The following is a 25,522-nucleotide window of genomic DNA, read 5'->3' as shown; positions in this document are numbered from 1 at the left end:
CAGGCCGCGCACTTGACAAAAGAAATACATCGCCAGGGCGCACCATCCAGGAGGGGAGTCAACGTAGGGGGATCGCTACAGGGTCTGAAGGCAGAAGGTGGCTGCCTGGGTGTGAAGGCACACTAGCGCCTGACCGCCCTCCCTGAGCGGGAGACTCAGATCCTCAGCAGTGCCCAGTGCAGTGTCATGGTCCAGGCAAAGTTACCGAGCATCTTCTGTATCTTTGTGACAGACTCCAGGACGGGTGGGGGGGGGGGGGGGGGGGGGGGCTGGGGGGGTTGTGGGTGGGGGACGTGCCATTTTTAACTCTATGCCCCTATTTTGCTCTCCAGTGGATTTGATGGCGGTCCCATGTTCCGCCCCATCTCGGGGAAATTCCCACCCAGCCTAGAAGGAGCGCTTCTGTGTCCGGGCTCAGTCACTTTGGGCGGGGAGCTGGGTAGCCTCCCGGGGACAGTCAGCGAATTCGGTAGCAGCACAGAGGAGGCAAGAGGGATGAGCGTGAAAACAGCCCGTGCTCCCCATGGTTGTTCTTCGGAATGTCCAAACATCTGACCCTTTGCCAATTCCTAAGGGGGTTGGCGGTCTTTTCAGTATATGGACCCACCTTTTTCCAAGCTCTGTATCATTATGGACATTCCTCAGCCCTTGCCTGGTACTGTTGTATTGTGATCTTGATCCCATTCCAGTTGATGTCGCGTGAAACTAGGCACTAATATCACTGTTATTACCAGATTTATCACAGAATGCAGCACTACATCTGCTCCTTCCCTACCAACACAGGGCCCCAGCGGTTTCTCTTTATAAGTGCTCTAATCCCTTAGTTAAACAATATCCTTCTGAGTAATATAGCTAACATGCCATTAACATTGTGGACTAATTGAACCAGGTCAGGACTCAGATGTCTCAGTGGGAGAGCATTTCGGTGACAGTGACCACAACTCCTTGACCTTTACCATAGTCATGGAGAGGGATAGGAACAGACAGTATGGGAAGATATTAAATTGGGGGAGGGGAAATTATACTGCTATTACACAGGAGCTGAGGAGCATAAATTGGGAACAGTTGTTCTTGGGGAAATACACAACAGTAATGTGGGAGTTGTTTAAGGTGCACTTGCTGCGAGTGCTGGATAGATTTGTCCCACTGAGACGAGGAAGGAATGGTAAGGTGAAGGAGCCTTGGATGACAAGAGAAGTGGAGCTTCTAGTCAAGAGGAAGAAGGAAGCTTAAGTAAGGTTGAGGAAGCAAGGATCTGGCACGGCTCTAGAGGGTTACAAGGTAGCCAGGAAGAAACTCAAAAATGGACTTCGGAGAGCTAGAAGGGGGCATGAGAAAACCCTAGCGGGAAGGATTAGGGAAACTCCCAAGGCATTCTACACTTACGTGAGAAATAAGAGGATGATCAGAGTGAGAGTAGGGCCGATCAGGGATAATGGAGAGAACTTGTGCCTGGAGTCTGAAGAGATAGGGGAGGACCTAAATGAATATTTTGCTTCAGTATTCACTGGATAGCGGGACCTCGTTGCGCGTGAAAACAGTGTGAACCAGGTTAATAGGCTTGAACAGATTGATATTAAGAAGGAGGATGTGCTGAAAATTTTGAAAAGCATCAGGATAGATAAGTCCCCTGGACCAGATGGGATATACTGAAGGTTAACCACGGGAAGCGAGGGAGGAGATTGCTGCGCCGTTGGCGATGATCTTTGCGTCCTCACTCTCCACTGGAATAGTACCGGATGATTGGAGGGAGACTAATATTGTTCCCCTGTTCAAGAAAGGGAATAGGCAAATTCCTGGGAATTACAGACCCATCAGTCTTACGTCTGTGGTGAGCAAAATACTGGAAATAATTCTGAGAGATAGGATTTATGATTATTTGGAAAAACATAGTTTGATTAAAGATAGTCAGCTTGGCTTTGTGAGGGGCAGGTCATGCCTCACAAGCCTCATTGAATTCTTTGAGGATGTGACGAGACACATTCATGAAGGTCGGGCAGTGGATGTGGTGTATATGGATTTCAGTAAGGCATCTGATAAGGTTCCCCATGGTAGGCTCATTCAGAAAGTCAGGGTGTATGGGATACAGGGAAATTTGGCTGCCTGGATACAAAATTGGCTGGACGAAAGAAGACAGCAAGCGGTAGTGGATAGAAAATATTCCCCTGGAGGTCGGTGACCAGTGGTGTCCCGCAGAGATCTGTTCTGAGACCTCTTTGTGGTTTTTATAAATGACTTGGATGAGGAAGTGCAAGGGTGGGTTAGTAAGTTTGCCGATGACACAAAGGTTGGTGGAGTTATAGATAGCGTTGAGGGCTGTTGCAGGTGACAACAGGACATTGACAGGATGCAAAGCTGGGCTGACATGTGGCAGATGGAGTTCAAGCTAGATAAATGTGGTGATTCATTTTGGAATGTCAAATTTGAATGCTGAATACAGGGTTAAAGGCAGGATTCTTGGAAGTGTGGAGGAACAGAGGGATCTTGGGGTCCACGTACATAGAACCCTCAAAGTTGCCACCCAGGTTGATAGGGTTGTTAAGAAGGCGTAAGGTGTGTTCGCTTTCATTAACACGGGGATTGAGTTTAAGAGCCGCGAGGTTTTGCTGCAGCTTTATAAAACCCTAGTTAGACCACACTTGGAATATTGTGTCCCCTTCTGGTCGCCTCATTATAGGAAGGATGTGGATGCTTTGGAGAGGGTACAGAGGAGGTTTACCAGGATGCTGCCTGGACTGGAGAGCATGCCTTATGAAGAAAGGTTGAGGGAGCTGGGGCTTTTCTCACTGGAGCGAAGAAGGAAGAGAGGTGACTTGATAGTGGTGTGCAAGGCGATGAGAGGCACACATAGAGTGGACTTTTCCTCAGGGTGGAAATGGCTATCACGAGGGGGCATAATTTTAAGGTGATTGGAGGAAGGTATTGGGGAAATATCAGAGATAGGTTCTTTACACAGAGAGTGGTGGGTGTGTGGAATGCACTGCCAGCGGAGGTGGTGGAGTCAGAGTCATTCGGGACATTTAAGCGACTCTTAGACACACGGACAGCAGTAAATTGAAGGGGTGTAGATTAGGTTGATCTTAGATTAGGATAAATGGTCGGCACAACATCATGGGCGTAAGGATGGATTGCCATGGTCTATCAATGACTCCATTGTCGTTGTTTCCACGGGTCTGCCAGTGAGGTAGAAGGAATCCTAGATGGGCTTTTGCCTCCTCCGTCACTGTCTGTTCCTCTATAAAAACAGTCGGCAGTGCCACTGGCAGTAGCCCAGGCTGTGGTGTTAGGTTCCTCAAAAAGGTGGTTGTCTTGTTCAGAAGATGTTAGTTCCTCAATTAATCTACTGGATGCAGAGTGCAAACAGGTTCACATGGATTGACCTGCCCAGGTCCCTATTTTTATCACCCTTTTTTTTTGTTTCCTTTAGGAATTGTTTATGGCTATAAGGGCCTGTTGCTCCTTCTGGGCATCTTCTTGGCCTACGAGACGAAGAGCGTTTCCACGGAGAAGATCAATGACCACCGGGCAGTAGGAATGGCCATCTACAATGTGGCTGTAAGCAGTGATTGGAGGTCCTCCCGGACTCCCTGTTCCTCTTCTACTTTTGCTGCAATGGCTCTAAGCTCGGGAATTCCCCCCCCCCCAAACCTCTCTCCTCCCGCCTCGATTTTCCCTCCTCAGCGACACAGCTAAAAGCCAACCTCTTCAACCGGGCTTTCGGGCAGCCGATGGGACCAGGCCTCGGAATGTCCCGATGCATGTTGTTGTTTGCTGGTTGACCTTCATTCTGTTGGAAGGGGGGGGGGTGGAGCGTGGGGAAGCAGAGACCAGAACAAATTCTGCGGCACTAGCAAGATGCCGACACTCAGAGTCGTCCAAACCCAAGACCTCACCGATGAGATCTATCGGGAATCCAGCCGGTGATAGACGGCATCGAAGCTGACTTTCACAGGCATTTCTTTCCACAGTCCCTGATGACACACAACACCTCTGAACCCCAGCAACCACGGCTGCTGTGTGTGTGTGTGTGTGTGTGTGTGTGTGTGTGTGTGTGTGTGTGTGTGTGTGTGTGTGTGTGTGTGTGTTCAGTGAAGGCACCAGTGAAACGCCAAGACAGGCCCACCACAACCCCACAATGTCCACACAACTCACAGTCCAGTGGTCCAGACCAATGAGCTGATGACCTGAGATCAAATCCCACTAGGACATAAGAGCATAAGAACTAGGAGCAGGAGGAGGCCATCTGGCCCCTTGAGCCCGCCATCCCCCCCCCCATAACCCTGAATTCCTTTATGTTCAAAAATCTATCTATCTTTGCCGGAAAAACATTTAACGAGGTAGCCTCAACTGCTTCTCTGGGCTGGGCAGGGAATTCACAGACTTACAACCCTTTGAGCGAAGATGTTCCTCCTCAACTCAGTCCTAAATCTGCTCCCCCTTATTTTGAGGCTGTGCCCTCTAGTTCTAGTTTCCCCTGCCATTGGAAGCAACCCTCCCTGCTTCTATCCTATCTATTCCCTTCATAATTCAAAAGTCAGCATGGCTTTGTGAAGGGTAGGTCGTGCCTCACAAACCTTATTGAGTTCTTTGAGAAGGTGACTGAACAGGTAGACGAGGGTAGAGCAGTTGATGTGGTGTATATGGATTTCAGCAAAGCGTTTGATAAGGTTCCCCACGGTAGGCTATTGCAGAAAATACGGAGGCTGGGGATTGAGGGTGATTTAGAGATGTGGATCAGAAATTGGCTAGCTGAAAGAAGACAGAGGGTGGTGGTTGATGGGAAATGTTCAGAATGGAGTTCAGTTACAAGTGGTCCCACAAGGATCTGTTCTGGGGCCGTTGCTGTTTGTCATTTTTATAAATGACCTAGAGGAGGGAGCAGAAGGGTGGGTGAGTAAATTTGCAGACGACACTAAAGTCGGTGGTGTTGTCGACAGTGCGGAAGGATGTTGCAGGTTACAGAGGGACATAGATAAGCTGCAGAGCTGGGCTGAGAGGTGGCAAATGGAGTTTAATGTAGAGAAGTGTGAGGTGATTCACTTTGGAAGGAATAACAGGAATGCGGAATATTTGGCTAATGGTAAAATTCTTGGAAGTGTGGATGAGCAGAGGGATCTCGGTGTCCATGTACATAGATCCCTGAAAGTTGCCACCCAGGTTGATAGGGTTGTGAAGAAGGCCTATGGTGTGTTGGCCTTTATTGGTAGAGGGATTGAGTTCCAGAGTCATGAGGTCATGTTGCAGCTGTACAAAACTCTGGTACGGCCGCATTTGGAGTATTGCGTACAGTTCTGGTCACCTCATTATAGGAAGGACGTGGAAGCTTTGGAACGGGTGCAGAGGAGATTTACCAGGATGTTGCCTGGTATGGAGGGAAAATCTTATGAGGAAAGGCTGATGGACTTGAGGTTGTTTTCGTTAGAGAAAGGAAGGTTAAGAGGAGACTTAATAGAGGCATACAAAATGATCAGAGGGTTAGATAGGGTGGACAGTGAGAGCCTTCTCCCGCGGATGGAAATGGCTAGCACGAGGGGACATAGCCTTAAACTGAGGGGTAATAGATATAGGTCAGAGGTAGGTTCTTTACGCAAAGAGTGGTGAGGCCGTGGAATGCCCTACCTGAAATAGTAGTGAACTCGCCAACATTGAGGGCATTTAAAAGTTTATTGGATAAGCATATGGATGATAATGGCATAGTGTAGGTTAGAGGGCTTTTGTTTTTTGACGTCCCATGTCGGTGCAACATCGTGGGCGGAAGGGCCTGTACTGCGCTGTATCGTTCTATATTCTAATTCAATGTATTTCTGTCGGATCCCTCCTCATTTTTCTAAATTCCAACGAGTATAGTCCCAGTCTTCTCAATCTTTCTTCATAAGCGAATCCTCGCAACTCCAGAATCAACCTTGTGAATTTCCTCTGCACCCGCTCCAGTGCCAGTACATCCTTTCTCAAGTAAGGAGACCATAACTGTACACGGTATTCCAGGTGTGACCTCACCAGCATCTCCCCTACAGATGCACCATAGCCTCCCTGTTTTTTAAACTCCATCCCTCGAGCAATGAAGGACAAAATTTCATTTGCCTATTAAAATTTTATTTTCGGACAGCGAGTGGAATTTGAATCCAGTTAATGGAATAAACCTGTGATTATAAAGCTGGTCTCAGTAATGGTGACAATTGTAGTGAATAATTCCCCACCTGGTTCACTAACGTGCTTCAGGGAAAGAAATCTGTCGCCCTTACCTGGTCTGGCCTACATGTGGCTCCAGACCAATGCCTCTTAATTGTCCTCTGAATTAACCAAACAAGCATTCGTCTTTGTAGGACTGTTCCAAAAATGCTGGCGTCACCAATGACACCCAAATCCTGTGAATTAATGAATGACTCCCAGGTATCCATTATTCTAGAGATAAACCATCTGACCCTCTCAATTAGATTCCAGTCTGTAACTCACTCCCAGGTATCCATTATTCTATATATAAACCATCTGAACCCCTCGATTAGATTCCAGTCTGTAACTCACTCCCAGGTATCCATTATTCTATATATAAACCATCTGACCCTCTCAATTAGATTCCAGTCTGTAACTCACTCCCAGGTATCCATTATTCTATATATAAACCACCTGACCCTCTCAATTAGATTCCAGTCTGTAACTCATTCCCAGGTATCCATTATTCTGTATATAAACCATCTGACCCTCTCAATTAGATTCCAGTCTGTATCTCACTCCCTGGTATCCATTATTCGAGAGATAAACCACCTGACCCCCTCAATTAGATTCCAGTCTGTAACTCACTCCCGGGTATCCATTATTCTATATATAAACATCTGAACCTCTCAATTCGATTCCAGTCTGTAACTCATTCCCAGGTATCCATTATTCTATATATAAACCACCTGATCCTCTCAATTAGATTCCAGTCTGTAACTCATTCCCAGGTATCCATTATTCTGTATATAAACCATCTGAACCCCTCGATTAGATTCCAGTCTGTAACTCACTCCCAGGTATCCATTATTCTATATATAAACCACCTGACCCTCTCAATTAGATTCCAGTCTGTAACTCATTCCCAGGTATCCATTATTCTATATATAAACATCTGAACCTCTCAATTCGATTCCAGTCTGTAACTCATTCCCAGGTATCCATTATTCTATATATAAACCACCTGATCCTCTCAATTAGATTCCAGTCTGTAACTCATTCCCAGGTATCCATCATTCTATATATAAACCATCTGAACCCCTCGATTAGATTCCAGTCTGTAACTCACTCCCAGGTATCCATTATTCTATTTCTAAACCATCTGAACACCTCCCATTAGATTCTAGTCTGTAACTGTTATAACCTGCCTGCTTACCATTGGCTGGGGACTAATGACAATCCCACAATCCTGTGGGAGTATGAGCTTCCCCAATGAGGGGGGCGGAGAAATCATTAGCAGACTCCCTGTATAAAAAAATTTGGCCAGTTTGGAACCAGCAGGAAGGAGTAAGCAGCAAGCGAGGTTGCTGCTGTTGTGTGTGTATATATATATGTTATTGTAAATAAATGTTATTTCTTTGTATCCTTGAAACTCGTGCTGGATTCTTCGTGACCCTCACAAAACTGGCGACGAGGATGGGATGCGTGTGATTGTCCCGGAAAAAGGACAGGAGCTGATCCTAAGAGACTTGCACAATGGGCATCCAGGTGTGGCCAAAATGAAAATGTTGGCCTGGAGTTGTGTTTGGTGCCCAGGCCTCGACGCCGACATTGAGAAGGTGGCCCAAAACTGCTCCCATTTGTCAGGAGCATCAGAAGCTTCCGCTGGCCGTGCCCCTACATCACTGGGAATGGCCAGGGCGGCCTTGGGCGCGCTTGCATGCGGATTTCGCCGGCCCTTTTCAAGGATCCATGCTCCTTTTATTAATCGGCGCCCAGTCTAAATGGCTAGAGGTGCATAAGATGCTAGGCACAACGTCCTGTGCAAAAATTGAGAAGATGCGTTTGTCTTTTAGTACGCATGGCCTCCCCGAGGTGCTGGTCACGAATAACGGCACTCCATTCACTAGTGAGGAGTTTGCGAGTTTCATGAAGATGAATGGCATTCGCCATATCCGCACTGCCCCTTACCACCCGGCTTCAAATGGATTGGCGGAGCGCGCAGTACAGACATTCAAACGAGGCCTAAGGAAGCAGTCTTCCGGGTCAATGGACACGAGACTGGCTCGCTTTTTGTTTTCGTATAGGACTACCCCCCATGCGGTGACTGGGGTAACTCCCGCAGAACTCCTAATGGGCCAGAGACTTCGTACCCGCCTTAGTATGGTTTTCCCGGACATTGGCACAAAAGTACGCTACACACAAGAACAGCAGGGACAGGGTTTTTCTCGGAGTTGGCCGATTCGGCAGTTTGCGCCCGGTGACCCAGTGTTCGTTCGCAATTTTGCTGGTGGTGCCCAGTGGGTCCCTGGCGTAATCTTTCGCCAAACGGGCCCTATATCTTACCAGGTGCAAGCCCAGGGTCGTCTCCAGCGCAAACATGTAGACCACGTTCGGTCCAGAAGACTATCCCTTCCAAAGATTTCCCGCCCCCGGAGCTCATTTCGACAGCCGCAGAGACCAGAGACAATGGAAAGTAGTCCTCACAATCTTCCTCTGGTGCCTCACTCAAAGCCTGCACAGGTCGTTACAGAACCGTGTGGAGATAGAGACGCCGAGATGACAGGGGCAGCAGACTCTGACTCCGAGATGGAGACACAGGACGCATCAGAGGGGGAATCCTCGGGCCCACGGGCCGTGGATGTACAACCATTACGCCGTTCATCACGGAAGCGCTGGTCTCCGTCTCGTTACACGCCGCCCGATCCAGCGCCTCGTGCAAATGGTGTCCAGCGTGCGGCAAAATGAGTCCGACGCCCTCCTTCGCCAGTGTCTTCGGTGGATTACTTGGACTTTGGGGGGGGGGGGAGGGATGTTATAACCTGCCTGCTTACCATTGGCTGGGGACTAATGACAATCCCACAATCCTGTGGGAGTATGAGCTTCCCCAATGAGGGGGGCGGAGAAATCATTAGCAGACTCCCTGTATAAATAAAGCTGGCCAGTTTGGAACCAGCAGGAAGGAGTAAGCAGCAAGTGAGGTTGCTGCTGTTGTCTATAATATATATATATATATATATATATATATAATATATATATATATATATATATATATATATATATATGTATGTTATTGTAAATAAATGTTATTTCTTTGCATCCTTGAAACTCGTGCTGGATTCTTTGTGGCCCTCACAAAAAATTCACTCCCAGGTATCCATTATTGTATATATAAACCATCTGAACCCCTCGATTAGATTCTAGTCTGTAACTCACTCCCAGGTATCCATTATTTTATATATAAACCATCTGAACCCCTCGATTAGATTCTAGTCTGTAACTCACTCCCAGGTATCCATTATTTTATATATAAACCATCTGAACCCCTCGACTAGATTCCAGTCTGTAACTCACTCCTAGGTATCCATTATTCTATATATAAACCATCTGAACCCCTCGACTAGATTCCAGTCTGTAAATCACTCCCAGGTATCCATTATTCTATATATAAACCATCTAATGCTCTCCCACCACCACCACTTGGCCCTGCCTTAGCCCTCGAGCCCAATGACTTTGATCCGACTCCCTCTGCACCCCCCTCCCCAACGTGATACCCGGAGCCAAGGTAAGAGGGAGCTGAGGTGCAGTGGCGTTCAGTTCAGGCCCATGCTCTTCCCAGTGTACTGGAGAAGGAAAAGTGCATGAACGTCCCCCTGCAGACACCCCGTGAACCAGGGCAAGTTAATGCTGGGTGAAAGCAAATTACTGCTGGAGTCTGAAACCAAAGAGAGACAATGATGGTGAGTGCATAGTACATGGAATTCCTACAGTGCAGAAGGGGGCTATTTGGCCCATCGCGTCTGCAGCAACCCTCTGAAAGAGCACCCCACGTAGGCTCAATCCCCTGCCCGTAAACCCCCCCCCCCCCAAACTACACATCTTTGGACTGTGGGAGGAAACTGGAGCACCCCCCCCCCCCCCTCAAACTACACATCTTTGGACTGTGGGAGGAAACCGGAGCATCTGGAGGAAGCCGACAGACAGGCACTCGAGGCCGGAATTGAACCCGGGTCCCTGGCACTGTGAGGCAGCAGTGCTAAGCACTGTGCCACCCTTGTAATTGGACATTAGGAACATGACACAGACAGAATTAAACCGGCACACTGTCGTAACTCCTGATTCATATTCGTTTCCATGGGTCTCAATAAAACAGTCGGGTGGCAAAAGGTGTTGATGGAATTGTAGGATTACACAGCACAGAAGGAGGCCATTCAGCCCATTGCGCCTCTGTCAGCCCTGGGAAAGTGTTGTTCAATGAATCCCATTCCTCCCTTCTACCCTCACGGCCTTGCAGGTGTTACTCGGTCAAGTAGTTATCCAGATCTCTTCTAAAAGCTGTTATCCAACTGTGTTTTGTATCCCTCCCCATCTACGCGATTTCAACCTGCCCACACCCCCAACCTGCCCACACCCCCAACCTGCACACCCCCCCAACCTGCACACATCCCCAACCTGCCCACACCCCCAACCTGCCCACACCCCCAACCTGCCCACACCCCCAACCTGCCCACACCCCCAACCTGCCCACACCCCCAACCTGCCCACACCCCCAACCTGCCCACACCCCCAACCTGCCCACACCCCCAACCTGCCCACACCCCCAACCTGCTCCCCCAACCTGCCCACTTCCCCAACCTGCCCACACCCCCAACCTGCCCACACCCCCAACCTGCCCACACCCCCAACCTGCCCACACCCCCAACCTGCCCACACCCCCAACCTGCCCACACCCCCAACCTGCCCACACCCTCAACCTGCCCACACCCTCAACCTGCCCACACCCCCAACCTGCCCACACCCCCAACCTGCCCACTCCCCCAACCTGCCCACACCCCCAACCTGCCCACACCCCCAACCTGCCCACTCCCCCAACCTGCTCCCCCAACCTGCCCACACCCCCAACCTGCCCACACCCCCAACCTGCCCACACCCCCAACCTGCCCACACCCCCAACCTGCTCCCCCAACCCTCCTGCAGAGGGTGTTCATAGAATCATAAGTACCCAATTTATTTTTTTCCAATTAAGGGGCAAATTAGCGTGGCCAACACAACTATGCTTCATATCTTTGGGTTTTGGGGGTGAGACCCACGCAAACATAGGACACAGGGAGAGTGTGCGTTGGCGTGTGCCAGTGATCGTACTGTAAACGTACTTCATTACCTCATTGCCTGTGAAAGGCTGTGGGACCCCCCCTGAGGTGACGAAAATGTAAACATAAATCAAAATAGAAATATAAGTCTTTCTTTCTGTTTCACTGCTCTGGGGATTTATTTTCTTAATTCCAGTTTCTCTCTCTCTCGCTCTCTCTCTCTCTGCTGCAGGTGCTTTGTATGATCACTGCCCCAGTCACCATGATCGTGAGCAGTCAGCAGGACGCGGCCTTTGCCTTTGCTTCCCTCGCGGTCGTCTTCTCCGTCTACATCACCCTGGTGGTTCTGTTTGTGCCCAAGGTTTGTAACGCCCCGCTCATTGCACCGATGGACACGAGGCAGGAGTGTGACGGACGCACCGCTGTTGTGCTCGCTGGTCCTCGACGACAATTATAAGACACAAGCAGTAATTCAAAGACAGAGAGCGTGATCGGGCGGCCATTTTGCGCCTGAAAAGCCGCTTGCCGCGACGCAACATGGCTGATAGAAGCCAGAGAGTCCCGGATCTACCAGGCTCGCAACGCCTCGCGAGACCTCTCGCGAGACGTCGTGATGTGAATCCCGCCCACAATGGGAGGGATCGCCTTTTTGCAAATCTGCATGTTGGAGCGAGACAGCTCGACTCGCCCCCACCCCCAGGGCACCCCAAAAATCCCGCCGAGCGAGACGGGATGGAGAGTCCCACCCTTGGGAGGACAGAGAGCCACTCTGGTCTCTGAATCACAAAAGGATACAGCGGCCTTTGGAGAATGTGAAGGTTGAATTTACTGGAACGCTCCCGGAATTGAGAGATTCTCGCTCCTGTCGTAAGGGGTGGGGAAACTGAACAGGCCGGGGCTCTTTTCCTTAGAAAAGAGAAGGTTAAGGGCTGAACTGACAGGAATTATTTGTGAGGGTAGGTTCAGGCCAAGAATATATTCAAGGCTGAGTTAAAAAGATTTTTGATCTACAAACGACTCAAATGTTCTGGGGGTGGGCGTGATGCCGGGGGGAGGTCTTCTGGGTGGGGGGGGTGGTGGAGGCCAGGCAGAAAAGCAGAGTTACGACCACAAACCAATCAGCCATGATCTTGTTGAATGGAGGAGCAGGCTCGAAGGGCCGAATTGCCCCCTACTGCTCCTATTTCTAATGACCTTCTGAGATGGTGCCACGTGATATTTAGCATGCGCCCGAGAGGAGCAGAGGGCACTTTGGCTTTGGTGCCTCGCCCGAGAGACGGCCCTTCTGCCAGCGCGGCACTCTCTCCGGGAACGTCAGCCTTCGGATTTGGAATGCCGAACCCACAACGAGCTGGCTGAGAGGAAAAGGTTCTAGCACCCCCCCCCCCCCCCCTGAACCATTGCTGACACCGCCCGTGTTGTTCTGCGGGAGTCAGTGTTGGGACCACAGCTATTTACGGTATGCATTTAGCATTTGGAAAAGTGAACTGAGGGCACTGTCACCAGGTTTGCAGATGAAACAAAGAACTGTAGAGGGTCAGGTAGTATTGAGGAAGCAGGGGGGGCTGCAGAAGGACTTGGGCAGGCCAGGAGAGTGGGCAAAGAAGTGACAGATGGAATACAACGTGGAAAAATGTGAGCTTGTGGGCGGCACGGTAGCATAGTGGGTAGCACTGTTGCTTCACAGCTCCAGGGTCCCAGGTTCGATTCCCGGCTTGGGTCACTGTCTGTGCGGAGTCTGCACGTTGTCCCCGTGTCTGCGTGGGTTTTCTCCGGTTTCCTCCGACAGGGGCTGAAAGTTGTGCTGTTAGGTGTATTGGATATTCTGAATTCTCCCTCTGCGAACCCGAACAGGTGCCGGAATGTGGCGACTAGGGGATTTCCACAGTACCTTCATTGCAGTGTTAATGTATGCCTACTTGTGACAATAAAGATTATTATTATTATTTGGCAGGAAGAATAGAGACGTAGGCTATATTCTAAATGGGGAAAGGCTTTGGGAATCAAGCACAAAGGGACTTGGGAGTCCTTGTTCAATTTTCTCTTACGATTAAAGTGCAGGTTCAGTCGGCAGTTAGGAAGGCAAATGCATTGTTAACATTCGGTTCAAAGCGACTTGTTCCTGGAAGGGAGCTTCGCGAGCATGAGGGCGCTGGAGGAGAGGTTCGGGCTGGCAAGGGGAAATGACTTTCGGTACTTGCAGGTGTGGGATTTTATACGTAGACAGGTCCCGTCCTTTCCAAGCCTTCCACCAAGGGGGATCCAGGACAGGGTAGTTTCCAGGGGCGAGGGAGGAGAGGGGAGAGTCTCGTATATTTATAAGGAGCTTATGGGAGCGGAGGACACAGGGACCGAGGAACTGAACTCAAGTGGGAGGAGGAGCTTGGTGGGGAGTTGGAGGGAGGCATATGGGCAGCTGCTCTGAGGAGGGTAAATGCAACCGCAACATGTGCCAGGCTCGGCCTGATTCAGTTCAAGGTAGTTCACCGGGCCCACATGACGGTGGCCCGGATGAGTAAATTCTTTGGGGTGGACGACAAGTGTGCTAGATGTGCGGGAGGACCAGCGAACCATGTCCATATGTTCTGGGCGTGCCCAAAGCTCAGGGGGTACTGGCAGGGATTTGCGGACGTCATGTCCCGGGTACTGAAAACAAGGGTGGCGTTGAGTCCAGAGGTGGCGATGTTTGGGGTGTCGGGGGAGCCGGGAGTCCAGGAGGGGATAGAGGCCGACGTTGTGGCCTTTGCTTCCTTGGAGCCCGGCGACGGGTAGAATAGTGTAGAGTAGGGGGGAGAATAGGCGGGTCTATTTGCGAGAGAGGAACTGTTATTTGCACTATGTTTTTGTAATTGATATTTGCACACTAATGTATATTGTTACTGTTTACAATGCCAAAAATACCTCAATAAAATTGTTTGTTTAAAAAAAAACATTTGGTTCAAAGGGCTAGAATACAAGAGCAGGGAGATACCGCTGAGGCTGAACAATGCTCTTGCCAGACCCCATTTGGAGTATTGTGAGCAGTTTTGGTTCCCGTATCTAAGGAGGGGGGGGTCCAGAGAAGGTTCACAAGAATGATCCCTGGAATGAAGGGCATGTCATATGAGGAGTGGTTGAGGATTCTGGGTCTGTACTCGATGGAGTTTATTCAGAAGGATGAGGGGGGATCTTATTGAAACTTACAGGATACTGAGAGGCCAGGATAGAGTGGATGTGGAGAGGATGTTTCCACTAGTGGGAAAAACTAGAATCCAAGGGCACAGCCTCAGACTTAAGGGACAAACCTTTAAAACAGAGATGAGGAGGAATTTCTTCAGCCAGAGGGTGGCGAATCTGTGGAATTCTTTGCCGCAGAAGGCTGTGGAGACCAAATCACTGAGTGTCTTTAAGACATAGAAAGCTAAGTTCTTGATTAATAAGGTTATCAGAAGTTACGAGGAGAAGGCAGGAGAATAGGGATGAGAAACATATCAGCCATGATCGAATGGCGGAGGAAACCTGATGGGCCGAATGGCCTGATCTGCTCCTCTACCTTATGTTGTATGATACTGGCTTCTGTAGTTGTGAGTTCTTTCCCTCGCCTTTGGGGCAGACGATTGCAAGGCGGTCACTAAGATGTGCGCCCGTGTCTCTGTTGACAGATGCGGAGGTTGATAACGCGAGGAGAGTGGCAGTCGGAGCAGCAGGACACCATGAAGACCGGCTCCTCGACCAACAACAACGACGAGGAGAAATCCCGACAACTTGAGAAGGAAAACAGGGAGCTGGAGAAGATCATCGCCGAGGTTAGTTGTGCGTGTCCAGTGGGCGCTCGGGGTGGGGGGGAGGCGAGGCCAAGTGCGTTGTTGCTTCACGGAAACATTGGACACAGGAGAAGGCCATTCATCCCCTCTTCCAGCCTGCTCCCCCTTTCAATTAGACGGTGGCTAATTTCTATCCGAATCTTCAGCCCTGCATCGCTTGACATGCTCACTGAACAGAAATCTAGCCGGTTTTACATTTTCATTGACTCACCAGCCTCAATAGCCATTTGGGAGGCGGTGGCTGGGGAGGGGGAGAGAATGTTCCTTCAGATTTCTACTGTCCAAAGAGGTGGAGCTGAGAGGCAGACAATCCGTGGTCTAATACAATGACACAACGTGGGAGAGGGGCTGAATAGTCACTCCAGCACCAAAATCCAACCGCCACGGTTAGAAGGATAATTCTCAACCCGCGGCATCTCCCCTTGTTTCCTTAAAGGCGGTATGGTGGCAAAGTGGCTAGCATGGCTGCCTCACAGCACCTGGGACCTGGGTTCAATTCCGGCCTTGGGGTGACTGTCTGTGTGGAGTTTGCACGTTCTCCCCGTGTCTGGATGGGTTTCCTCCGGGTGCTCCGGTTTCCAAAGTTGTGCAGGTTAGGTGGGGATGCGGGGATAGGATGGAGGAGTGGGCCTGGGTAGGGGGCTCTTTAAGAGGGTCGGTGCAGACTCAGTGAGCTGAATGGCCTCCGTCTGCACTGTAGGGATTCTATGCATCTATGACTGTCAATCCCATGAGCGGTCTCGACAAGGTGGACGTGGAAAGGATGTTTTCTCCTGTGGCTGAGCCCAGAACCAGGGGGCACTGTTTTAAAATGAGGGGGTCGCCATTTTCTGCACAGAGATGAGAATTTTTTTTCCCTCAGGATTGTGCAAGTTTGGAACTCTCTGCCTCAGAAGGCAGTAGAGGCTGAATATTCACTGAATATTTTAAGGGGCAGAGGTAGGTAGATTCCTTTTGGGCAAGGAAATCAAAGACTATCGCGGATAGATGAGGAATGTGGAATTCGAAACAGATCAGGAAAGGCAGGGCAGGCTCGTGGGGTCGAATGGCCTACTTCTGCTCCTATCTCTTATGTCCGTGGACCTTCGTAGCATCCGATCTGCCCATTACTGAGGAGGCAGAAATAACTCAACAATGTAATAATAATAATCGCTTATTGTCACAAGTCGGCTTCAATGAAGTTACTGTGAAAAGCCCCTAGTCGCCACATTCCGCCGCCTGTTCGGGGAGGCCGGTACGGGAATTGAACCCGCGCTACTGGCATTGTTCTGCATTACAAGCCAGCTGTTTCGGCCACTGTGCTAAACCAGCCCCTTAATCCAAATTAACTGAATATTTTCACCAAAGCAAATCATTGGGTTACATTTTATCTTGTTGGTGCAGAGAAAACTAAAAAAGAAACATCTGATTGGGTTTTTATTTTATCCCCTATCCCGGGTTTAACGATGTTGAGGCGAATACCCTCGCTCCTGGTGTTTTGGGGAGATGGGGACTCCTGGTGGTGAGGGCAAGTTCAGGGTAAAAATTGCCCTTGGGTAGTATCGCCCGTACCCAGGTATTACAACCTGTTCTCGATTCAACGCTGTTGCCTTTAAGAGAACCCATTATTCGGAGGATGGGGAGTGTATGACGGGTCACTGCCCCTTGAAGAGGAATCTGTCCAAGAGGAATCCCTGCCCCGCTTTCATTAGGGAAGAATAATGGGGCCCGAGGTTTCCTGAAGGCACTCACTCCACTCGAGGGTATCCCCTCCCCCACCCCGCTCTGCCAACCCTCAAGAGTATTGACAGTCAGAGAGATCTAGGTGTACAGGTCCACAGGTCACTGAAAGGGGCAACACCGGTGGAGAAGGTAGTCAAGAAGGCATACGTCATGCTTGCCTTCATTGGCCGGGGCATTGAGTATAAGAATTGGCAAGTCATGTTGCAGCTGTATAGAACCTTAGTTAGGCCACACTTGGAGTATAGTGTTCAATTCTGGTCGCCACACTACCAGAAGGATGTGGAGGCTTTAGAGAGGGTGCAGAAGAGATTTACCAGGATGTTGCCTGGTATGGAGGGCATTAGCTATGAGGAGCAGTTGAATAAACTCGGTTTGTTCTCACTGGAACGACGGAGGTTGAGGGGTGACCTGATAGAGGTCTACAAAATTATGAGGGGCATAGACAGAGTGGATAGTCAGAGGCTTTTCCCCAGGGTAGAGGGGTCAATTACTAGGGGGCATAGGTTTAAGGTGCGAGGGGCAAGGTTTAGAGGAGATGTACGAGGCAAGTTTTTTACACAGAGGGTAGCGGGTGCCTGGAACTTGCTGCCAAAGGAGGTGGTGGAAGCACGGACATTAGTGACGTTTAAGGGGCATCTTGGCAAATATATGAATAGGATGGGAATAAAGGGATACGGACCCAGGAAGTGTAGAAGATTGTAGTTTAGTCGGACAGCACAGTCGACACAGGCTTGGAGGGCCGAAGGGCCTGTTCCTGTGCTGTACTTTTCTTTGTTCTTGTTCTCACTCCCACGCTTGACCTGTTCTATTTGTCACCTCGCAGAAAGAAGAGCGCATCTCCGAGCTCCGCCAACAGCTCTACGAGCGACAGCAGCTGCGCTCCCGGAGGCGCCCGTCCAACACCCCTAAGGAGAACTACACGAACAACCACTTCGGCAACTCCTCCGCGGGCACCGTCTCCTCCCTCTACCAGCCCAACCTGCCCCTGGTGAAGTGCCTGGTCTCGGCCGAGCAGACGGACAAGCTGGGCCGGAACAACTGCGACGGCAGCAGGATCCACCTGCTCTACAAGTGACGGTCGAGGGGGTCGAGGGTCGGCCCGAGCAGGGGCTCAGATGACCGCAGGTCCTCTGGACCAACGTCCACATCCTTCAACTGAGCGCACACAGGGCGATGAGAAGAGGACCCACAGAGAATGGCCTCTGTGTTCTGCCCGACTGGTCACACGAATGGATAAACCCCACTCTAACTCAATTCCCCCCCCCCCCCGCTTAGAAACGGAGCAGAAACACCAACCAAAACCCCGAGCGTGGTTGCCATGGAAACACAATCCTTTTCTAAGCCCCAAGTATTGAGTTCTTCAGACCATAAAGCTGCAGGATTCCCTCTGATGCCTATGTTTATTGTGAGTGCAAACCTGTCCTTTTAAAATCCTTTTGTGTTTAGTTCGAAAGGGCAACCATCTTACACTGATTTGGAAATATATCAGCCGTTCCTTCACTGCCGTTGGGTCAAAATGGTGGAACCCCCTCCCTGACAGCTCTGTGGTTGTTACCTACACCACAGGGACTGCAGCGGTTAAAGAAGGCAACTCGCCGCCACCTTCTCAAGGGGGCAGTTTGGAATGGGCATTAAAAATGCTGGCCTATCCACGCCACCCACATCCCCACAAGAGAGTAAGTTTTAAACACTGCGTTTACAAGGTAACTAACCCGCGACAAACAGGAGACTAAACCAGAAAACCATTCCAGCTTGATTATAACCCTTCGCTCCATGAATTGGGATTCTTGTCCCGACTTCAATTCTAGGAGGTGGTTCCCCCAGAACCCATGTGGTAAATAATTCTCGTTGCAGACAGGGGGAGTCTTTTTTTGAAGTCGACATAACCCCCTCGCTACCCTTTCGAAGGCCTAACTCCAGAATCCCCAGCTCTGGTGACGTTTGTCGATCCCTGGCTGTTAAATTAGAGGGAATGGCAGAATTATTACAGCGCAGAAGGGGGCCATTCGGCCCCTCGTGTCTGCACCGGCTCTCCAAATGAGCCTCATGTCTAGTGCCATTCCCCTGCCTTCCCACCGCCCCCTTACCCCTGCCCATCGTTTCCATACAAATAAACATTTAACACCCTCTGGAATGCCTCGATTGAACCTGCCTCCACCACACATCCGGGCAGTGCATTCCAGAGCTGACCCACTCGCTGTGTGGAAACGTTTTTTCTCACATAACATTTGCCCCCTTTGTAAATCACTTTAAACCTGTGCCCTCTCGTTCTCGATCCTTTTGCGAGCGGGAACAGTCTCTCCCTGACTACTCTGTCCAACCCCCGTCGTGATTCTGAACGTCTCCCATCACATCGGCCCTCTTCAAACCCGTTTGATTGTTGTTGGTCCTAATCCAAATTCAGCCCCAGCTTCTCTCTTTAACCTGAGAAGACTGGAGGTGAAGTGGAAGAGGGGGGGGGGCGGGGGATACTTTGTCTTGCAGGAGATCGACACACGCGAGCCGTGGAAGACACGGTTCCAAACTTCATTGCAATTAACCTTCAAAACAGAACGTATGCAGGGTTTCACTGGGGCCCTGCAGGGGTTTTTAATAGACCAGACCCAGAGTCTCAGCCAGTGTGGCGGCAGTATTCGGACCCTGCTCATCAGTTCCCGGCTGGCGACTGGGCGGAAATTGAAGTGTAGCCAGGGTGTAAGACAGACGGCGTTGCAACGCCCCCCCCCCCCCCCAACCAACCACCACCTTCGCACGCCCTGTCTGACATGTTCTGAAGGAGAGTCACATTGGACTCGACACATTAACTCTGATTCCCTCTCCACAGTTGCTGCCAGATCTGCTGGGCACTTTCTGTTTTAGGTCTGATCTTCAGTTGCCTCGGCTGCACCAGCGCTGAATGTCAGCCTGGGGAGTACGGCCACTCGGCCCATCGTGTCTGCTCCACCATTCAATGAGATCATGGCTGATATGATATAATCCTCAACTCCACTTTCCTGCCTTACCTCCATAACCCTTGCTGATTAAAAATCTGTCTATCTCCGTCTTGAACCTACTTAATGACCCAGCCTCTAAAACTCTCTGCGGTAAAGAATTCCACAGATTCACAATCCTCAGAGAAGAAATTCCTCCTCATCTGTCTTAAATGGGTGGTCCCGTTACTCTGAGATTACGCCCTCTGGTCCTAGACTCCCGCAAGGGAAAATAACCTCTCAGCACCTAACCTGCCAAGCCCCCTGAGAATCCGATATGTCTCAATGAGGTCACCTCTTGTTCGTCTAAGGCCATCAAAAGCGATTCCGCCTGTTCTTCTGCGCCCGTCCCCAAGTTCAATTGCAATGTGAGCTAATCGAACAAAGAATCGGGAGCTGCGACCACCACAGTCCTGTCCTCCCACCGTGTTGGGTAACGCCACCCGTCCTTACCCCACACATTTTTATTTTAGACAGTTGTGGCCACCCCGTCTGTATTCTTCCGAAAGAGAGAGTTACGTTCGCTTCTTGACCCTTGCTGTGTCTGATTGTGCAAACTGCTACTTTAGAGTGCCGTAGTGGATTGGAGCCATGTTGTCCTGTTATATTGGAAAAGTGAATGGTGATCATTTGCGATGTACATTCCACCAATCGATATAGGATTCGACATCCGAGATGCATGGTTGGTTTTGACACCCACACTGACTGTAACCGGAAAGGACTTGAATTTCTAATAAAATGCTTCTGTACATTCTGTTACAGCGCCTTGTGGTTGTTGCTGCGGTTCCACACAGACTATAATAGCACCTATTCTGGTGCAAGGGTCTGAATCGTGAGCTAGAGTAATAAGTTGCATGAGGTGCTCTGGCCCTGATGCATTGGTGGCATTAGAAAGACAGCGGAAAGTCGTTCCGGTGAAATTGCACTGCATAGAGTAGTAGCAGCCGACAGCAGAGAAAAGGATCTTCGGCCCATCCCTTCTGCGCCGGTCAAAAACATCCATCTATCTGCATGGATCTCATGCCCACAACCCAAAGATGTGCAGGGTAGGTGGATTCCCATGCTAAATTAAATTTTCTTTGAAAAATCACCTTTAGGGCAGCATGGTGGTGCAGTGGTTAGCACCACTGCCTTACGGTGTCGAGGACCCGGGTTTGATCCCGGCCCCAAGTCACTGTCCGTGTGGAGTTTGCACATTCTCCCCGTGTCTGCGTGGGTCTCACCCCCACAACCCAAAGATGTGCAAGTTAGGTGGATTGGCCACGCTACATTGCCCCTTAATTGAAAATTTTATTTTAATTATTTTTTTAAAACAAGCACCTAACTATTCTAATCGCATTTTTTAGCACTTGGCCCATCGCCTTGTAAGCTTTGGCATCACAAGTGCACATCTAAATGCTTCTTAAATGTTATCAGGGTCTCTGCCTCCACCACCCTTTCAGGCAGCGAGTTCCAGACTCCCACCACTTCCTGAGTAACAAAGGGTTTCCTCACACCCGCTCGAAACCTCCTGCCCCTTTCCTTAAATCTATGTCCACTGGTCATTGATCCCTGCACCTGGGGGGATGTTTATTACCCTCCACTCTATCCATGCCCCTCATAATTTTGTACATCTCAATCATATCCCCCCCTCAGTCTCCTCTGCTCTTCAGGACAGACGTCCAAGGGCAGGAGTTCAAAATCAAAGGCCGGCACTCCACTGCAGTACTGACGATTGTTGGCACTGTCTATTTGCTAAACCAAGGGCCCCGTCTGTCCTCTTGAATCATATGGAAACATGGAAAATAGGAGCAGGAGGAGGCCAATCAGCCCTTCGAGTCTGCACCGCCATGCAACATGATCATGGTTGATGCTCTATCTCAACGCCATACGCCCACGTTCAACCCAAACCCCTTAAATCCTTTGATGTGGCGATGCCGGAGTTGGACTGGGGTGAGCATAGTAAGAAGTCTTGCAACACCAGGTTCAAGTCCAACAGGTTTGTTTCAAATCACTAGCTTTCGGAGCACTGCTCCTTCCTCAGGTGAAGGAAGGAGCAGCGCTCCGAAAGCTCGTGATTTGAAACAAACCTGTTGGACTTTAACCTGGTGTTGCAAGACTTCTTACTTGAATCCTTTAGAGTCTAGAAATTTATTCAGTGACTTGGCCACCATAGCCTTCTAGATTCACAGATGTAGAACAGATTCACCACCGTCTGAGTGAAGAAATGTCTCCTCACCTCAGTCCTGAATGGCCCACACCGTACCCTGAGACTGTGTCCCCGGGTTCTAGACTCCCCAACCAGGGAAAAACGTCCTCCCGGCATCCAGTCTGTCCAGCCCTATCAGAATTTTATATGTTCCGATTAGATCACCTCTAATTCTGAACACCAGTAAATACAGGAAAAGTCATACGGCAATCCGGTCATCCCAGGAGTCAGTCTGGCGAAACTTGGCTTCCCACCCACGAAGGCAAGTATATCTTTTCTTGGGTTATAGGGAGACCAAACCACACACTACTCCAGCTGTGGCCCCATCAAGACCCTGCACAGCTGCAGTGAGACATCCCTGCTCCTGTAGCCAAGTCCTCTTGCAATGAAGGTCATTTGCATTTGCCAAGCCTTCCTAACTGCTTGCTGCACTTGCAATGTAAAGTAAAGCTGCCACAGTCCCAGTTGACCATAGGCTGCTGGCCCCTTTGAGGGGGAGAGCTGACTGGTGGTGATTTAACCTGAGGATCACCACACCTCAGGCGAGGGGCAAGGTTGAGAAGGTGGAGGGTAAGTGTGAACGGTGTCGGGGGGGGGGGGGGTGCCAGGCCAACCACACCCACATGTTCTGGTCCTGCCCCAGATTCAGTCTCGAAAAAGGCCGTCCGGAACTCCCTATGTCCAGGGTGGTGCGGGTCGAGATGGAGCTGTGCCTGTCTGTGGCGTTCCTCAGGGTGTCAGAGCGTCTAGAGCTCTGGACAGGAAGGGGTCAGATGCCCTGGCCTTCGCTTCATTGACCGCCAGGCGGAGACTTCTGCTAGGCTGGAAGTCAGCAGCGCCACCCACGGCCTCGAATGGCTCTCTGATTTGGCCAGGTTTCTGAGACTAGAGAAATAACGTTTGCGATAAGAGGATCCGAGGAGAGATTCCACGGCACGTGGAAAAAGTTCACAAACCTGTTCGCAACCAACAGCTATCTAGGAGGAAGGAGGGGTAACAGCTAGGGAAGGTGGGGAGGGGGCATAGGTAGGAGGAGTAGAAAGGAGGACGGGCAGGGAGCACCACCTGGGTGAAAGGGAGCCCACAAACGGCAGAGAAGCAACGGGGAGGAGAGCCACTTACAGGAGGGGACATAAGCCTCTCCCACACGGGCCAAACTGGGAAGACAGACTGGCCTGAACTCCCTCGAGAACTCAAGGGGGGGAGCAGGACATTCCTCCCCCCCCCCCACCAGAAAAACAAAGACAATCCGCAAATGAGGTGAAGGGTCAAGAACGAGAGGGCACAGGTTTAAAGCGATTTGCAAAAAGAAGCAAATGTGATGTGAGAAAAATCTTTCACACCACATACACTTAGAGAAAAATTATTTAATGTGTGGGTAAATCTGGGTGTGACTCTTGCCACTAAGCGGCAAGCATCCCAGGAAGAACCCTTCAAAAAACTGTAATACACACGAACACTAATGTAAATAACGTAGGATAGAACTGGGACCTCTGTCACAGACACGGTGACACCTTGGGACTTGTGTTGTCGTTACTATTGTGTTGATTATTACAACTGTTGTTCCTGTATTTTTTTCTGCAAAGTTCTGTTTTTAAATGCAAAATGCCAATAAAAATATTTATTAAAAAACAGAAGGTGCAGTTTTCTTGGATACCCTCAGCCGGAATGGGAATTGAATCCACACTGTTGTACTTACTCTACATCACAAACCAGATGCCCAATCAACTGAGCTAAACTGCCAATGATTTAGTTCAAATTAATTCAACAACAACAAAAAAGTCACCATTGCCTTTTAAAGTGAGCAGTGGGGTGATTCCTGGGAACTCAAGCAGCTCTCGGTTCTGTTATTGGAAGCTGCCCAGTCCCAGGGGAGGGGTGGGGTTCAGCTTCCTCTGGCACTGCAGTCCCACCCAGGAGCCCTGTGTGCCCGCTCCCCACAACCCTTCGCCCCCCCACCACCCCCGAACCCTTGCTGGCCCAGCAGCTGCAGATTGACCCACTGACCTACAGAGATACACAAGGAAGAGGCAGCACGGTGGCGCAGTTGGTTAGCCCTGATGCCTCACGGCGCTGAGGTCCCAGGTTCGATCCCGGCCCTGGGTCACTGTCCGTGTGGAGTTTGCACATTCTCCGCGTGCCTGCGTGGGTTTGGCCCCCACAACCCAAAGATGTGCAGGTTAGGCGGATTGGCCACGCTAAATTGCCCCCTTAATTGGAAAAAAAAAATGAATTGAGTACTCTAAATTTATTTTAAAAAGAGATACACAAGGAATCAGCGTCAGAGGCTTGGGAACGAAGGAAGGAAAGAGGGAACGGAAGACAAGGAAGGAAAAGCAAAAGAAGAGGAACCGCTGCAGAGGGAGGGAGAGTGAGAAAATGGAGGAGAGAGAATTTATCAAGAAACCAAAAAGGTTTTTAAATAGAGGCATAGAGTATAAAAGCAAGGAATTGATGCTACATCTCTATAAATCATTGGTCAGGCCACATTTGGAGTATTGGGTGGGATTCTCCATTGACTGACACCAAAATCGGAAAACGCGATTGGGCAGAGAAAAGGTTCCCATGCCAGAATCGTGGCGGGTGCTGATTTGACGCCAAATCGCAATTGTCCCGTCACCTCAGCAGTGGCGTCAATGCGGTCCGGAACGCACGTACAGTAAACGCAGTTGGCGTATCATTAGCGGGCCTGACCCGGTATTCTCCAGGGTCGGCCTCCGATGGGCCGAGTTCCTGACGCCGCAATTCACTTGTGCTTTTAAAAATCGTGAAACCGGCATCGTGGCTGCTGAGGGAGAGAGAGGGGGTACGGAAAGTGTCCAACATGGCCATAGTTTGCTGACAGCTGTGCCGCTGGCCTTGAGGCTTCTGCCAGGCCCGGTGGGGGGTGGGGTGTAGTGGGGATGGCCAGGTGGTGGGCTGTGGGGTCGGGGTGGACGGGCATGGAACCACCATTGCCGCAGCCAGAAAGGCAGCCATGCAGCTGCGCACACCGCTAACAGCCCAGTTTGAACCTAGTGACACGGGTCATATAGGTGTCCTCCCAGGCCATCCCCCAGGGCACCCTCTGGCCCCAGGCAACCCATCAGCTGTATGAGAACGCTCCAGCACAACCAGTGCCATCTTGTTGGCTGGGATGAGTGTGTATGGATTGTAATGTCTATGTGCGGCTGGGGCTTGTCAGCCTCCCGAGTGTCAATCAAGAACCCGGCGAATCCCGCACCGTTTTTTATTGGAGTCAATTAAGTTCTTCGTGGTGCTGGTGCCATCCGCTCCACAGTCGCTGAATCGGTCCAGGTGCGGCGCCAGTTTTGCTGGTCGTGAAAGTCCACGAATTCCGCCACGGAGTCGACACTTAGTCTCAGGAACGGAGAAACCAGCCCATTCAGTTCCGGGCACCTTATTTAAGGAAGGATGAGAGTGCAGAGGAAATTGACTGGAATGATACCAGGAATGAGGAATTTTAGATACAAGGGAAGATTGGAGGAACTGGGCTTGTTCTCCTTGGGGCAGAGTAGATTAAGCGGCGACCTTATTGAGGTGTTCAAAATTCTGAACGATTTTGACAGGGTAAAGATGGATACTCTGTTTCCACGTGTT

The 25,522-nt window shown here is 50.2% G+C and overlaps 1 protein-coding gene across 1 annotated transcript in view; it reads left to right on the top strand.

Moving 5' to 3' along the window:
• LOC140390300 (gamma-aminobutyric acid type B receptor subunit 1-like) overlaps positions 1–20,488 on the top strand; it is a 138,667-nt gene extending 118,179 nt beyond the window's left edge. The window contains exons 16-19 of the mRNA XM_072475343.1: positions 3,428–3,555; positions 11,473–11,601; positions 14,882–15,025; positions 17,589–20,488. Of these exons, the coding sequence (XP_072331444.1) occupies positions 3,428–3,555; positions 11,473–11,601; positions 14,882–15,025; positions 17,589–17,840 (653 nt within the window). The 3' untranslated portion in view covers positions 17,841–20,488. The remainder of the gene's footprint in view (positions 1–3,427; positions 3,556–11,472; positions 11,602–14,881; positions 15,026–17,588) is intronic.
• The last annotated feature ends 5,034 nt before the right edge of the window (positions 20,489–25,522 follow it).

The sequence above is a fragment of the Scyliorhinus torazame genome, chromosome 14 (assembly GCF_047496885.1).
Source record: "Scyliorhinus torazame isolate Kashiwa2021f chromosome 14, sScyTor2.1, whole genome shotgun sequence".
Classification (NCBI taxonomy): domain Eukaryota; kingdom Metazoa; phylum Chordata; class Chondrichthyes; order Carcharhiniformes; family Scyliorhinidae; genus Scyliorhinus; species Scyliorhinus torazame.
Note: the sequence above shows the minus strand (reverse complement) of the source record. Positions and strands in the feature narration are given on the sequence as shown.